Below are 13636 nucleotides of genomic sequence, written 5' to 3'. Positions count from 1 at the left end.
TGGCCAAACAGCCAGAGATGTCAACAAGCAAGTCAAGCTGGCTTGATTCTTATCGATTGCAGATCACAGACCATTCTCTGGGACGTGCCACTGTGCACGAGCCTCTGTATTGTCTGTGATCTGCAATCGATAAGAATCAAGCCAGCTTGACTTGCTTGTTGACATCTCTGCAAACAGCTCATGGAGCTCTTGGAGAGTAATCTCGCGATAGGGAGCGAGTACACCTGTTGGGTTGGTTGTCGCGGCGGTTGCAAAGGCAAACGTGCGAGCTGCCTCAAGCTCTATGTTGGCGAGGAGGAGCGTAGGGATCTTGTCGATCTCAGGTGTGAAGGCGATCTCTTGTCGTGATGGCATGAGGTACAGCTTGCTGTCCCAGCCGTGGTAATAGAGATTTTTTGCTCGTAGTTTGGAGTGGGAGAGGACTGATACAAACATGTCCGGAGCGTATAGCACGTTGGTGAAGGAGACCTTGTTGAGTACACCTTCTGACGTGACGACAGTGATCTGAATAGTACCTACCTGCTTGGCAGTAATAGGTCCGGCTCCAGTATTAATTATAGCAGGAGCAGTGTCGTGTAGAATTTGGAACTTGCTGCGATCATTGCAGATGTGATCGCTGCTTCCAGTATCGATAATAAATCGTTGTTTGAAGTTAGAGGTCTCCTTGGTGAGACTCTGTACCTTCTCTGACAAATGAACCGTTGTAAAGGCAAAGCCTTCAGCATTAATAGCTGCGGCGTTAGTGCTAGTGGGCTGTTGTTTGCCTTGTTGTTGAGCTTGGCGCTGACGCCAGGCTTCAGTGGCGAGGGGAGGAAAGGTGTACCAGCAGTTATCACCTCCTCCAGTATGGTTGCAGTCGCAGTGCTTGCAGTATGGGGAGGTATTTGTAGGTCTCTGAGTCGCACCCTCAGAACCTCTACCTCGTCCGCGCTGGGCTCGCCCATTGCCTCGATTGCCGCGGCCACGGGTGGCGCTTCTGTTGGCGTCGTTGTTATCACCAAGAGGCTGACTGCGGTTGTTGTCACCCCCAGAAGCTCGGATAGACGTGTTAATGGTCTTGATTGGGTCGTCGCGGCGGGCCTCGTCAATAAGCTCGCTACACATGCGATCGACGTTCAGAGTAACGTTGCGGCGCAGATCAGCGCGGCGATCGCGTCCGTAGTCCGGGTAGGCGTTGTTGATAGCAAGAATGAACTGATACACTCGAGCTTTGTTAGATAGCTTACAGTCTGCAATGACGTCAAGCTTTGCAAGTCCTGCTTTGAACTTGTCGGTGAAGTTGGCTGTAGAGGGGCAGTCTTGAGCTCTCAGCTTGAAGAAATCTGCCCAGATAGTACACTCTTCAGTGACGCCTTGTTCACGATAGCGTGCGGTAATAGCTTCGTACTTCTGCCTTACAGTAGGCAGGTTCATGACGTTGTCCCATACTGATCTTGGTACTGTATTAAGTATGGCCAAGGTGAGAGACGATTCTCGGGAGTTGTAGATACGATAGAGCTCACAGTCTTTGTCGTACTGTGTAGTAACTTCTTTGTTGTGGGCTCGTACGCGTTGTTGAGCGTCAAGCAGAAGTTGTGGCGTGTTGAATGCCGATGACGTAGTTGTCGGTTCAGTTTGATAGTGAGGTGTTTCTGGGTATGGAACCACGTAGCTGCCGTCGAGTAGACCTCCGATAGAGTGAATATTTGCGTACAGCTTCAATGCTGCTTCCCAGTGGTAAGCGTTGCTACCATCTGCTTGTAGCTTTGGGATCGCGTCCATCGCTGTGGATGGCGCCATCGTGACTTTATCGTCGTCGTCGTCGCGCGAGTGACTGATGTTGTGTTCAACTGATCGGTTCTGCTGCTGCGGAAATCGCAACTCTAGAGCACTTTATCGTGATAGAGGAGGGCTCATAACCTGATGAAGGTGGAGAAACGTGCGTGAACTTGTTGTATTGGAGCTACGGGAGAAAAGAGAATATCTATGGTGCGCGCACGGAGCAGCTGACTAATCAGTGCCTGGCCAATCAGAGCACGGGAAGCCTGATTCACCGTGAATACTAGTGAAGGCTCTCACCGCGTCTCGACAGATTGCCTAGCTAAACACTCTTCGGCCTGCCTCTCCTCTCTGCTCCTGTTATAACTAGCTGCGTTATAATCTTGCCCATCATAAAGCCTGCTTCATCAAAGTTGTAGACGTCCTCATCGCAGACACCTAGCTCAGTCTTTGTCTCTTCTACAAGCTTAAACCACCTCTTTATTAATGTCGCATCCTCACATAGAGCTCTCTGTCTATCGTACGCTCGGTTGAAACACGTCCGAAGACTGTCTGTACGCTTGACAAAGTTGCGCGGCCAGTGGATGCCGACAGGGCTAGCGCCGCGCGCAGCCATCAGCTTATCAGCCATATCTCGTATATCAGCGTAGGTAGGCCCATATCCGTTCTTATCCAGCTGAAGTATATGGTCAACAATCACCTCCTCTTCTCTCTGGGTAAGCCTTCTTGAGTTAGGCTGGCAATCGCGTCGTCACAGTCCGCAACAATCAATTAAGTGGGTCCTAGAAGGTTCAGATTGGATTGATTGATTACCGCTTTAAGCCTAGTAGTTACCTATAGGAGTTTAAGCCCTACCTAGATAGGTAAGTGGGTCTAGGAGAGTGACCGGATTGAATTGATTGTTGCGGAGTCTACGCGTCGTGCAGGCTTGCCAGCGCGTCGGCGGTGGAGTGTATGGCGAGAGACATCAAACATCTGCGCAGCACGAGATTCAGTCTGAATTTGTTTCTGCTGGATAGCTAAGATAGCAAGGCTTATATCAGCCTCGCAAGAAGCTTTCTGGGCTTGAGTTGGGGGTGCCATATTTATTTGAAGTTTGCGCGTTGAAGAAAGTTGGTGGGGTGCTCACTCGCTTGTAATGTGCACTCGCTTATAAAACATGTTACTCGTTAGATTGGAATAGCTTGGCCTTAATGTACTTCTCATTATATTCTATTTCCACGCCAGAGCCTCTGTCCATTTCCGAATAGCCTCGTAATCTCTACAACTTCGCTCAGGCCCGTATCCATCAGTGACATTAGGAAATCTAGGATTTGGAGGCTCTAAGTTGGTATCGGCGGCGCACAATATTGATTGAACAAGATAATCAAAACAGTGGTGTAGGTGCTTATGTCGAAAACTTATCAATAGTATTGTTGAGAATATCTAGGTTCAGTCCAGGGTAGAAGGTGCTTGAGAGTCACATGATATGCTGGTGTGGCAGGCACTGCCCGGTGGGCAAGTGCACCTACCTCTGAGTCGAGAGCTCTTGTACACAGACATCACAACACGACAACAGATAGCAATACAATCGTCGATCCACAGCCTCCACCCGACACTGCTCACGCAGTTACATAATCATTGTCTGCTATCTAGCTAGCTACAGCTACTGTGACGGTTATGAGGAGAAACGGATCACGTGTTTCACGTGTGTCACGTGATGGTAATACGTCATGTAAAATAGACCCTGCTGCTGCCTTTGTAGCAAGGCCAGCAGACAACAGCAAAAACACACACAGACAGATACAGTGGTTAGCGATTGCGGCTTCACCCTTGCATGCAGTGTTCCAAAAGTGCAGTCATCATTAGCCCCACATTTGACCAGTCACATCGATTGCTCTGCAGCGGACGTCTAACACTAAGCCATGTACGGAAGGTGGGGCTGCTCAAACCCGTTGCGCGACTATGCATAAGGGTGAAGCCTCAATCGCTAGTGACTGTACCGAAAACAACGATTACTGCCTCGCGCGGTTACCCTTTGATTGACTGCATTCACTGCTACAGCTACTCTAAGGCTATTATTAGCAATAATCTATCCGCGGGCTAATATTATATAAAGATTACGCAAATCTGTGTCTGCATACCCGACAGCTCCGGCTGATTTGAGATGTAGTGTGCGGGGTAATCAGTAACGTCTCCCGTAGCTTAGGACTTCGACGAACACAGCCTAGCTTCTAGTTAAGGCTAGCAGCAGCCCGGCTTCTAGCGGAAGCTGACGACGGCCTGTCTTCTTGTCGAAACTAACGAAAATCTGGCTTACAGCCGAGACTGATGACTCCTAGCTTCTAGACAAAACTAACGACAAACCGACTTCTGAAGCCGAGTTATCGTTAGCTTCCGCCGGAAACCAGGCTGTCGTAGGTTGTCGTCAGCTTGGATAGAAGGCTTTGACCAGAAGCCAGGCTGTCATAGATTGTCGTTAGCTTCCGCCAGAAGCCGGGCTGTCGTGGGTTGTCGTCAGCTTGGATAGAAGGCTTTGACCAGAAACCAGGCTGTCATAGATTGTCGTTAGCTTCCGCCAGAAGCCGGGCTGTCGTGGGTTGTCGTCAGCTTGGATAGAAGGCTTTGACCAGAAACCAGGCTGTCATAGATTGTCGTTAGCTTCCGCTAGAAGCCGGGCTGTCGTGGGTTGTCGTCAGTTTTAGTAAGAGGCTAACGTCTGTCACTGTGTGCCGAAAAACCCTGTGTGACGAAAATGGCCAATCGGATCGCAAGGGTCGTAGAGAAGTGCATGTTCCTTGCGATCCGATTGGCCATTTTCGTCACACAGGGTTTTTCGGCACACAGTGACAGACGTTAGGTTTGTATGTATGTATGTATGTAATCCATTAACGTCCTTTATCAGTCAGAGACTATGTAGGACGGTGGCAGATGCCATTCTAGCTATTTTTATCTCTCCTTTGACGTTCGTTGGTTGTGTTTTTGACTATTGTGGTTTAGGCATGTCCTAGCTATTACAGGGGAGGAGAGAAAGTAAAACCCTATTATAGCTGCCTGTTTTTCCTTCTCTTCAACCTATCTCTTTTTGCAACGCTTTCCTCGTGTTCCTAAGTCTGAAAAAAACCTCGAGGGGGAAAAAGCCATGGGATCTTGAACGAGGCGTAGGGTTGTAACAAGCTTAGCGTAGTGTTGTAGTCGTAGCAGTACGTGGCTCGGGTGTACTGCGGCTATAAACTGTCGCTAAGTTTTTTGCAGGGGTAGGTGAAAATTTGCGAGTTGGAGTAAGCCGTTCGATATTTTTTTGGTAAAGCCACAAGTGGCGGTGAGAGGAGAAGGATTCGAACCTTCGACCTCTACTACACTGCAAATTTGGAGTGCGGTAGAGGAATACCAGACGCTTTACCACTGCGCCATCCCCCCACAGACGTTAGGTTGTCGTTACATAGGTAGAGGTCTTTTACGTGTTTTCCTGAGTATCGCCGTATTGTTGGTCTCTGAGTACAGCAAACTCATCCAATTAAGTACCTAGTACATTCTCTCCTACATATTGCTCTCTAATTTGCAATACCCCTCGCTTACTATGTATTCTTCCTTGTTTAGAAGTTAGAAGCCCTTGCAAAGGGGGGTAGAAAAGGATAGCGATTGGCAGAAATCACGGAAAAATCATGCTAGGCATCAGAGACGCGGGGGTTGGGGGGTTGCTGTAGACCTCTGAGTATTACGAGAAGGAGATGGAGAATTCCGAGGAGTAAAGTCCCTCCGTGTGTGCCGGAAAACCTGGTGGGCCGGAGCTAGCCAATAAGAGCGCAAAGTCAGCAGTCATCCCCGCGCGATGCTGTATCTCATTGGCTCATTCCGGCCCACCAGGTTTTCCGGCACACACGGAAGGACTTTATCACGGAGATGGAGAATTCCGAAGGTGGAGATTTCGGAGTTCTGTATCACGGAAATAGTGCGACAATGCCTTCTCTTAGCTCCTGCTATCTCTCAGCTCAGCAAATATATATATTACATCCTACACGACTGTCTACTTTATTCTAACAAATTTCGCAAACAACGACAACACAAACTACTACTCTCAATATCTCCATAAATACCCCATCTCTCATTATGCAGCTCATCTACCTTTTCACTCTATTTGCTGGGCTTGCTATGGCTGTTCCGAACGCAGTACCTGATGAGCTATATGAGGTAGGGTGTTTTGATATAGTTATATTAAACATGCTAACTTTATCTACAGCGTGTAAGTTTTGACTGAAGATGGTTGTAAAGAATAGCCATTGCCATTAATTCGATATAGAGTAGCTAACAGAGTGGGCTACAGCAAGTAAGTAACATCCCTTGTATAGCCTACTAGCTAAGCCTACTACACTCTACAAAACAGTGACTAATAGAGATTGGGCTATAGATTGTAAGTAACATCCCTTGTATGGCTTACTAGCTAAGCCTACTGCACTCTAAAAAACAGTGACTAACAGAGATTGGGGTATAGCATGTAAGTAACATCCCTTGTATGGCCTACTAGCTAAGCCTACTGCACTCTACAAAACAGTGACTAATAGAGATTGGGGTATAGGGCGTGAGTAACATCCCTTGTATGACTTATTAGCTAAGCCTACTACACTCTATAAAATAGTGACTAATAGAGATTGGGCTATAGAGCGTAAGTAACATCTCTTGTATGGCCTACTAGCTAAGTCTACTACACTCTACAAAACAGTGACTAATAGAGATTGGGGTATAGCATGTAAGTAACATCCCTTGTATGGCTTACTAGCTAAGCCTACTGCACTCTACAAAACAGTGACTAATAGAGATTGGGGTATAGGCCGTAAGTAATATCCCTTGTATGGCCTACTAGCTAAGCCTACTACACTCTACAAAACAGTGACTAATAGAGATTGGGCTGTAGCAAGTACGTAACATCCCTTGTATGGCTTATTAGCTAAGCCTACTACACTCTACAAAACAGTGACTAATAGAGATTGGGGTATAGCCTGTAAGTAACATCCCTTGTATGGCCTACTAGCTAAGCCTACTACACTCTACAAAACAGTGACTAATAGAGATTGGGCTATAGGGCGTAAGTAATATCCCTTGTATGGCCTACTAGCTAAGTCTACTACACTCTACAAAACAGTGACTAATAGAGATTGGGGTATAGCAAGTAAGTAACATCCCTTGTATGGCTTACTAGCTAAGCCTACTGCACTCTACAAAACAGTGACTAATAGAGATTGGGCTATAGCCTGTAAGTAACATCTCTTGTATGGCCTACTAGCTAAGCCTACTGCACTCTACAAAACAGTGACTAATAGAGATTGGGCTATAGCACGTAAGTAACATCCCTTGTATGGCCTACTAGCTAAGCCTACTACACTCTACAAAACAGTGACTAATAGAGATTGGGCTGTAGCAAGTACGTAACATCCCTTGTATGGCTTATTAGCTAAGCCTACTACACTCTACAAAACAGTGACTAATAGATATTGGGGTATAGCCTGTAAGTAACATCCCTTGTATGGCCTACTAGCTAAGTCTACTACACTCTACAAAACAGTGACTAATAGATATTGGGGTATAGCCTGTAAGTAACATCCCTTGTATGGCCTACTAGCTAAGTCTACTACACTCTACAAAACAGTGACTAATAGAGATTGGGTTACAGGCTGCTCTCGATTCTTAGACAACGAGGAACTTAGAGGTCATGGTAGTTTATGTGTGTTAGCTTCTATCGTTGTATGGAGTTCTCTAGGTCTATCACTTAGAGTTTAAGCTCGGCCGGTATTAGCGGGAAAAATATAACTATGTTAACATACTCTATAAGCGAGTGGTACCCCCAATCGAATCTGTAAAGAGCACGGAAGTTTCCTTGGTAAACTTCTACGTCTAGGGTTGGTTCTCGAGAGAAGAGTGAGGCAGTGAATACCGGGGGTGTGTAGCACGATTGGAAGATCGATATATGTCGTAGTGTCAAATGAGATAAGATCTTGTGGTAAACCGATGATTGTTGATAATTGTGTGTATTGTGTTCTGTCTATCGTGTTGATGTATAGGTTCAGACCGTGGGAAAGTCTTAACTACAAGGTTACTGTATCAAAAAAGAGCAAAGAGGAAGAGGCAATTGCACACGCGGATTATATCCTATCAAGGAGCGGAGATAACTTCACCGCAATCTACTCAGATGCCTCACAACACGACAAGGGAATAGGGATCGGCGTAGGTGTAGTAGCGTACAGCTCCACCCACGAAGAAACCTTTTCTCAAAAGACAAACATTGGATGCTCCCAACTAGTCTACAACGGTGAACTAGAGGGGATAGCACAGGCATTCGAACACGCGGCTATAGTGGCACAAGAAGGCCAAGAGATCTACGTATACGCAGACAACCAAGCAGCAATCCATAGGCTTAACAACCTATCGGACAACCCGGGACAACAGTGGCTACTAAGATGCATTAGAGCTGCAAAGAGAATAACGACAAAGAAAGCATCGATCCACCTGCAGTGGGCCCCAGGACATAACGACGTCAAGGGCAACGAAAAAGCCGACACGCTAGCAAAGGAAGCAGCTAAAGAGAGACCAACAACATCGACCACAGCGAGCCTAGCCTACTTAGGCACAGAAATCAACAAAATACAAAAAACAGAACAACTGATGGAGTACAAGAGGTATACCGACAGGCCCACTAAAAACAGAAGCTCCTACTTAACAGAGGTGTCAACAATCAAGCCAATCAATCTCGAGGCATTAGCTTGGATTGATTGCTGTTTTAGATAAAGTGAGCTTGATTGTTTAGCTTGATGAGGCGTTTTTGGTGGCTTGATTGAGGCTTGATTGTTCAGCTTGGTGGCGTTAGGCGCTAAGGCGCTATATAAGGCTGCTCGTTTTGCGGGTAGAGCGATCTCACGATAGTATTTTAGTGTTGAGTTTACTCGTCGTCTTCCCAATCCGCCAGCCCATATAAAAGCTCCATCTCGTCGTCGGTTATCACCCCAATAGGTGCCTCGCCGTCGACACTAAAGCCAGCTCTTTGCCATCCCCGTACGCACTGTATTGCTGCTAGAAGCTGAGGTTTTATACAGCGTCGCCGCGGCTCCAGCAGATCGCCTAGCTCACTAAACATGCGCTCACAGTCACAGCTTGACGCTGGGATAGAGAGCACGTCAAGCGCAAGCTTGCTGAGGCTAGGGTAGCGATCGCGCACTGCTACCCAGTATTTGATGGGGTTGTTTGCGTACTCTGTGCCTCGCTCTGCCGCTGGCTCGCTGCGCTTCCACCTCGTATACTCGTCCTCCGCCGCGCTGGCCTCGTCGCTGGAGCTGGGGTTAATGAGCGCGTCGATCGCCTCGTCCATGTCGTTAGAGATTACCCTTAATGGCCTCACTGCGCGCGGCAACGTGTCGTACTGCGCCCAGAGCGCGCGAAAGCTGCTGTTGTTAGTCGCGATCCAGTCAGGCTTGTCACTCCACACTTTGTCAAGGTAGTGCTTATAGTACGGGTGAAGTATTGTGGCAGCGTAGTACGCTGGCGAGTCGTCTAGCTTGCTGTAGTAGTCGTCGGCCTTCGCCCAGGCAGCGCGCAGGTTGGTTGCAAGGTGATCTTCGGGCGCCTCGGGGTGCGCGTTATAGTCGACTGCGGCGTACGAGTTAACGCGCTGCTCATAGTACGAGAGCAGGTACTCAAACACTGGTATAACCTCAGCGATAGACCCAAAGCCACCGCTTTTACCGCGTCCCTCAAGGCGCTCTGTCGCTGTCTTCAGCGGCTTCAGCACATCCATGTACTCTGTTATCACCGCCCAGTCAGCAGCTCCGAGGCCGTCAGATCGCATCCACGACTGCGCGACAGGCTGCTTGTTGCCACGACTCTCAGCCCACGTGTCCTCATCTCGCACTCGCCGTATATGGTGAAGGGAGTATGCGTTAATAGCGGACTGCAGCTTAACAGCGCGCTCAAAGCATGAGTAGTAAGAGTTCCAGCGTGTGACGACAGGCTTAACAGGCTCTAGTACTTTGCGCTCTTCAGCTAACGCGTCAGCAGGCAGCTCCTTGTGCGCGAGGCGCTGAAAGTCCTCAAAAAGCTTGTGTTGCTGCGGCGTTTTAATATAGCTGATGACGCTGAGCAGCACGCCTAACGGGCCAACACGCCTCCACTCCTCCATGAAGTCGTGCTCGTCGTGAAGTTCGCGTGCGTCGTTATTAAAGGCGTCGCCATCCTTGCCCCAGAGGAGCGTTTGGCCAACAAGGTTGAGCGTGTGAGGACCGCAGCGGAGGCGTCGATGAGCAGCGTTAAAGCCGTACTTGTGTGCTAATACTTCAACAGTACAATCGTTGTTGCTCGCGTTATCAAGCACGAAGTAGCCAATTGATTGCGCGTTAATGCCAAAATCCTGGAGCGTCTCTATAACGACTTCAGCCATCATCTCCCCACTGTGAGCACCACTTAGCTGTGGCAGCGCGATAGGCACGTCTCGCAGCTCTGCCTTGCTATCAACGTAGTGCGCAACGACGCCCAAGAAGCCACGTTTGCCACCCTTTGTCGTCCACCCGTCAAAGCTAATGTGGATTTTACTGAGCGCCCGCAACAGCTGCTGGACGACACGCGGCTTCAGGTAGTCGTACAGGCGCACGACAAAGCGAGTAACACTTACATGAGACGCCCAAAGCGCTGCCTCAGCCTGCGGGTTAGCAGCTGCAATGAGGCGCCGGAATGCAGGGCTCTCAAACTCAGAGAGTGGGTGGTTGTTCTCAACAAGCCAGCTTACAGCCTCCATTCGAAAGCGCTGAGTATTGAAACCGAGGAGCTCGTTAGCAGCAGTTTGCGACACCTTGCCGCTGTTTTGCTTAAGCATGCGCTCTAACCAGCTAACCTTGGTGCTGGCAGCAGTCTTGCTAGGTGGGCTCTGGCCATGGCCGCGTTTCTGCTCCTCCAGGTGTCGCGCCGCAGCCGTGGTTGAGCGCGTTGTCTCGTATATCCCGCTCATCGGAGTCATCTTATGGTCGTAGCAGTAACGGCACACAAAGAAGAGTTTGCTTGGATCTCTCAGCAACGCGACGCGCCAGCCGTAGCGATAGATCCAGCTTTTGCGCGACGACTGCGACGAAGCTGGGCGTACGTAACGCGGTAAAAGGCTGAAGTCGAGGCCTTCAAAATCGTCCATTAGGCTCGCGTCAAACTCCTCATATGTAGCCACCTCATCAGCTGCCGACGACGCTGCTGTTGCCTGCTCGCTGCCCTCAGTGGGTGCGACAACAGTGTCTTCAGGCCGCGCCTTACGCAGCCGCGACTCAAAATTTAAGGCCTGAGACGCCTCGCTAATAGCTCTACGAGGCGACTGACGCGGTTGCGATAGCTGGCTCTCAACGAGTATAGGCTGGCTGGCGAAGCCGCTGGCAGCGGGCCTTCTGGCTCGTTTGCTTGGGGTGGCAGCAGCGTCGTCGACGCGTCTTTTGGGCGGCATAGTGGCGACAGTACGATAACGACGATGGGAGCAAAAAGGTAGGGTAATATAGGCTCTATCAGTAGCACTGGGACTGGAACATGTGTGAATCGTGTTGGTTTACTGTGCTACCGGAACTGAGATCTATATCTCTGCTGGCTACTATTGTGGGCGCTAAGCCCTGTACGCACTAGCCTGTGAGTGTGAGAAGATAGGATGGAACCTAGGTCATATACCCTAAGGCCCACACGGTGGCTGATAGGCTCAATTGGGTGGCTAGTAGATGGGCAGATAGCCTCAACGCCTCCGCTGCCTTGCTGCATCAATCTAATCAAGCTGATCAATCAAGCTTCGTCTTTTAAGCTTGATTGCTAACCAATCTCTATGCGAGAGGCTTGATTGATGGAACCGTTGGCTTGATTGTAGATTGATCAAGCGCTTGTAAGCCGCTTGATTGTTGACAGGTCTGCTACTTAAGGATCTTCAAGCCCAACACACATACAACAATTAAAGTCTTGAAGGAAACACTAAGAGAAATCTCGAGCGCGTTCTACTCACTTAAGCTAGGACATGGATACTTCAACTCCTACCTTAAGAGATTCAACAAGAGAGACTGCAATCTATGTATATGCTACAAACCACAAACACCACAGCATCTACTTCTAGATTGCAAACAGTACAAAACACATCGAAATACACTCAAAGAAGCAATACCACACAGACCCATCACTCTCCTACTTCTCCTCTAAACAAAGACAGGCATTAAAGCTACTCTAGCCTTTATTGCAAGTACTAGAATTGGCACAAGAAAATGGCACCTTAGGCAAACCACCGAACAGACAGACTGTCGGCATATACACGGTGTGTCGCCTAATAAGGCCCAATGTACCGCCTCGATCCTACTTCGGCCCAACTCGGACCCAACGCTATGTATACCTTCGTAGCCCCCACATTCGTAGAATCATCATACACCAGAATACCAATACACAAGATTACCTTAGCTACTGTTATTCACCGTACGATCGTACAAGGCCTTCCAACACTGATCAGTGATTGCACGGCAGTCACAGACAGTTAGGTTAAGAAGAGATAGATTCTTTACCCCGCGCGTTCCCTAGATTGCCTATATCAGCAAGGCGGAGTTATCTATGCTAAGCTCACTGTTAGCTATATCAGGCGTCGTTCGTGGCTAGCGACCGACCGTTACAGCCGTATCAGAAGCGTTCCAAGACGCCGTCTATACACGCGCCAACCGACCGGTTGAGATTTGACCCGTGTACAACCCACGACCACCGACGCATCTCTAGCGAACACAGCTAGCGCAACAAGCGTCAACAAGAACACAATAGCAGGAGAGAACATCATCGGAAAGAGCACCGGTAGCCAGGACACCGGCAGTAGGAATGGCGAGCAGTAGTAGAAGAGTGGTACCCACACTAGAGGCGCTACTAGGGACCACAAACATAAAACCAAGAGAATGGCATCACATCGATCCAGAGATTTGGGAGGACAACGTTGAAGCTCCAGACGATGAGGTAGGGATTACTACAGCAACAACGTACATTGCGCGTGCGATTGCGGACTATACAGATCGACCAACAGCAGATGAAGAACTCTTTTGGGAGTTCCGTCAGGACTTTGAAGGATGGACAGAGGCAATGTTCCTACGTGCCCAGCCAATATACACAAAGGAACTAAAGCGGATCCTCCGCTTTAAGGGAGTGTATACTGGCCGTATTAATATGGCACCTAGTGAGTCTCTAGCTAGGTTATTACGCATGGAGGAGTACCTAGAATGGCCTCAGGACGTATTCCAGTCGGCTGTGTTTGACACACGATCAGCTGCGCACATGTTGCAAGTAGACTCCGCAACAATCAATTCAATCCGGTCACTCTCCTAGACCCACTTACCTATCTAGGTAGGGCTTAAACTCCTATAGGTAACTACTAGGCTTAAAGCGGTAATCAATCAATCCAATCTGAACCTTCTAGGACCCACTTAATTGATTGTTGCGGACTGTGGTTGCAAGAGCGGGCACTACGGCAACAACGCAGTGAAGGATCAGTACAGTCCACAGATAGGAGATTATCAAGCCAGGCCCAGAGCCGAACCCAAACGCCTGTAAGGACAAGAGGCCGAGACGTAGACAGTCGGCAAACCCGCGATCAAGACCAGACCCACGCCCGTGTGCAAGGACGACAGGAGACCGTTGAGGAAGAACAACAGATTCAGGACCAGCTGGCAAAAACGATTGAGAAAGCCCAAAACCAACCAATCCGAAGCCAGCCTATAGAGACAACTGAATCCGCACCGCAGCCAGCCTATCAGCGCGTCCAAAGTCAGCAACCTCCCCTCACCTACAACAACTTCGACCGATTCCGCGAGTATACACCAGCATACCCCGGATATCCATGGATTCACCACCATCTCCCTCGATAACCCATCGCGCGGAGGCA

General features: G+C 48.9%; 6 protein-coding genes across 6 annotated transcripts; 3 read left to right on the top strand and 3 right to left on the bottom strand.

The window, feature by feature from the left end:
- Positions 1 to 63: 63 nt before the first annotated feature.
- On the bottom strand, positions 64 to 1779 carry PtrM4_073500 (uncharacterized protein; the record flags this gene model as incomplete). Its single annotated transcript, XM_066106048.1, has 1 exon — positions 64 to 1779. The coding sequence occupies one exon, from the start codon at positions 1777 to 1779 to the stop codon at positions 64 to 66; it is 1716 nt and encodes a 571-aa protein (XP_065964675.1).
- Positions 1780 to 2080: 301 nt separating this feature from the next.
- Positions 2081 to 2389, bottom strand: PtrM4_073490 (uncharacterized protein; the record flags this gene model as incomplete). Its single annotated transcript, XM_066106047.1, has 1 exon — positions 2081 to 2389. One exon carries the CDS (start codon positions 2387 to 2389, stop codon positions 2081 to 2083), a length of 309 nt encoding a protein of 102 aa, XP_065964674.1.
- A 3458-nt stretch (positions 2390 to 5847) lies between these two features.
- PtrM4_073480 (uncharacterized protein) lies at positions 5848 to 5991 on the top strand (the record flags this gene model as incomplete). Its single annotated transcript, XM_066106046.1, has 1 exon — positions 5848 to 5991. One exon carries the CDS (start codon positions 5848 to 5850, stop codon positions 5989 to 5991), a length of 144 nt encoding a protein of 47 aa, XP_065964673.1.
- A 1794-nt stretch (positions 5992 to 7785) lies between these two features.
- Positions 7786 to 8517, top strand: PtrM4_073470 (uncharacterized protein; the record flags this gene model as incomplete). The annotated part of the gene is made up of 2 exons (XM_066106045.1): positions 7786 to 8408; positions 8514 to 8517. 2 exons carry the CDS (start codon positions 7786 to 7788, stop codon positions 8515 to 8517), a joined length of 627 nt encoding a protein of 208 aa, XP_065964672.1.
- A 151-nt stretch (positions 8518 to 8668) lies between these two features.
- Positions 8669 to 11200, bottom strand: PtrM4_073460 (Dimer-Tnp-hAT domain containing protein; the record flags this gene model as incomplete). The annotated part of the gene is made up of 1 exon (XM_066106044.1): positions 8669 to 11200. One exon carries the CDS (start codon positions 11198 to 11200, stop codon positions 8669 to 8671), a length of 2532 nt encoding a protein of 843 aa, XP_065964671.1.
- Positions 11201 to 12582: 1382 nt separating this feature from the next.
- On the top strand, positions 12583 to 13619 carry PtrM4_073450 (uncharacterized protein; the record flags this gene model as incomplete). Its single annotated transcript, XM_066106043.1, has 2 exons — positions 12583 to 13038; positions 13251 to 13619. 2 exons carry the CDS (start codon positions 12583 to 12585, stop codon positions 13617 to 13619), a joined length of 825 nt encoding a protein of 274 aa, XP_065964670.1.
- Positions 13620 to 13636: the final 17 nt, after the last annotated feature.

This window comes from Pyrenophora tritici-repentis, chromosome 2, assembly GCF_003171515.1.
Source record: "Pyrenophora tritici-repentis strain M4 chromosome 2, whole genome shotgun sequence".
In the NCBI taxonomy this organism is placed as follows: domain Eukaryota; kingdom Fungi; phylum Ascomycota; class Dothideomycetes; order Pleosporales; family Pleosporaceae; genus Pyrenophora; species Pyrenophora tritici-repentis.
This window is presented reverse-complemented; position numbering and strand designations above follow the sequence as displayed.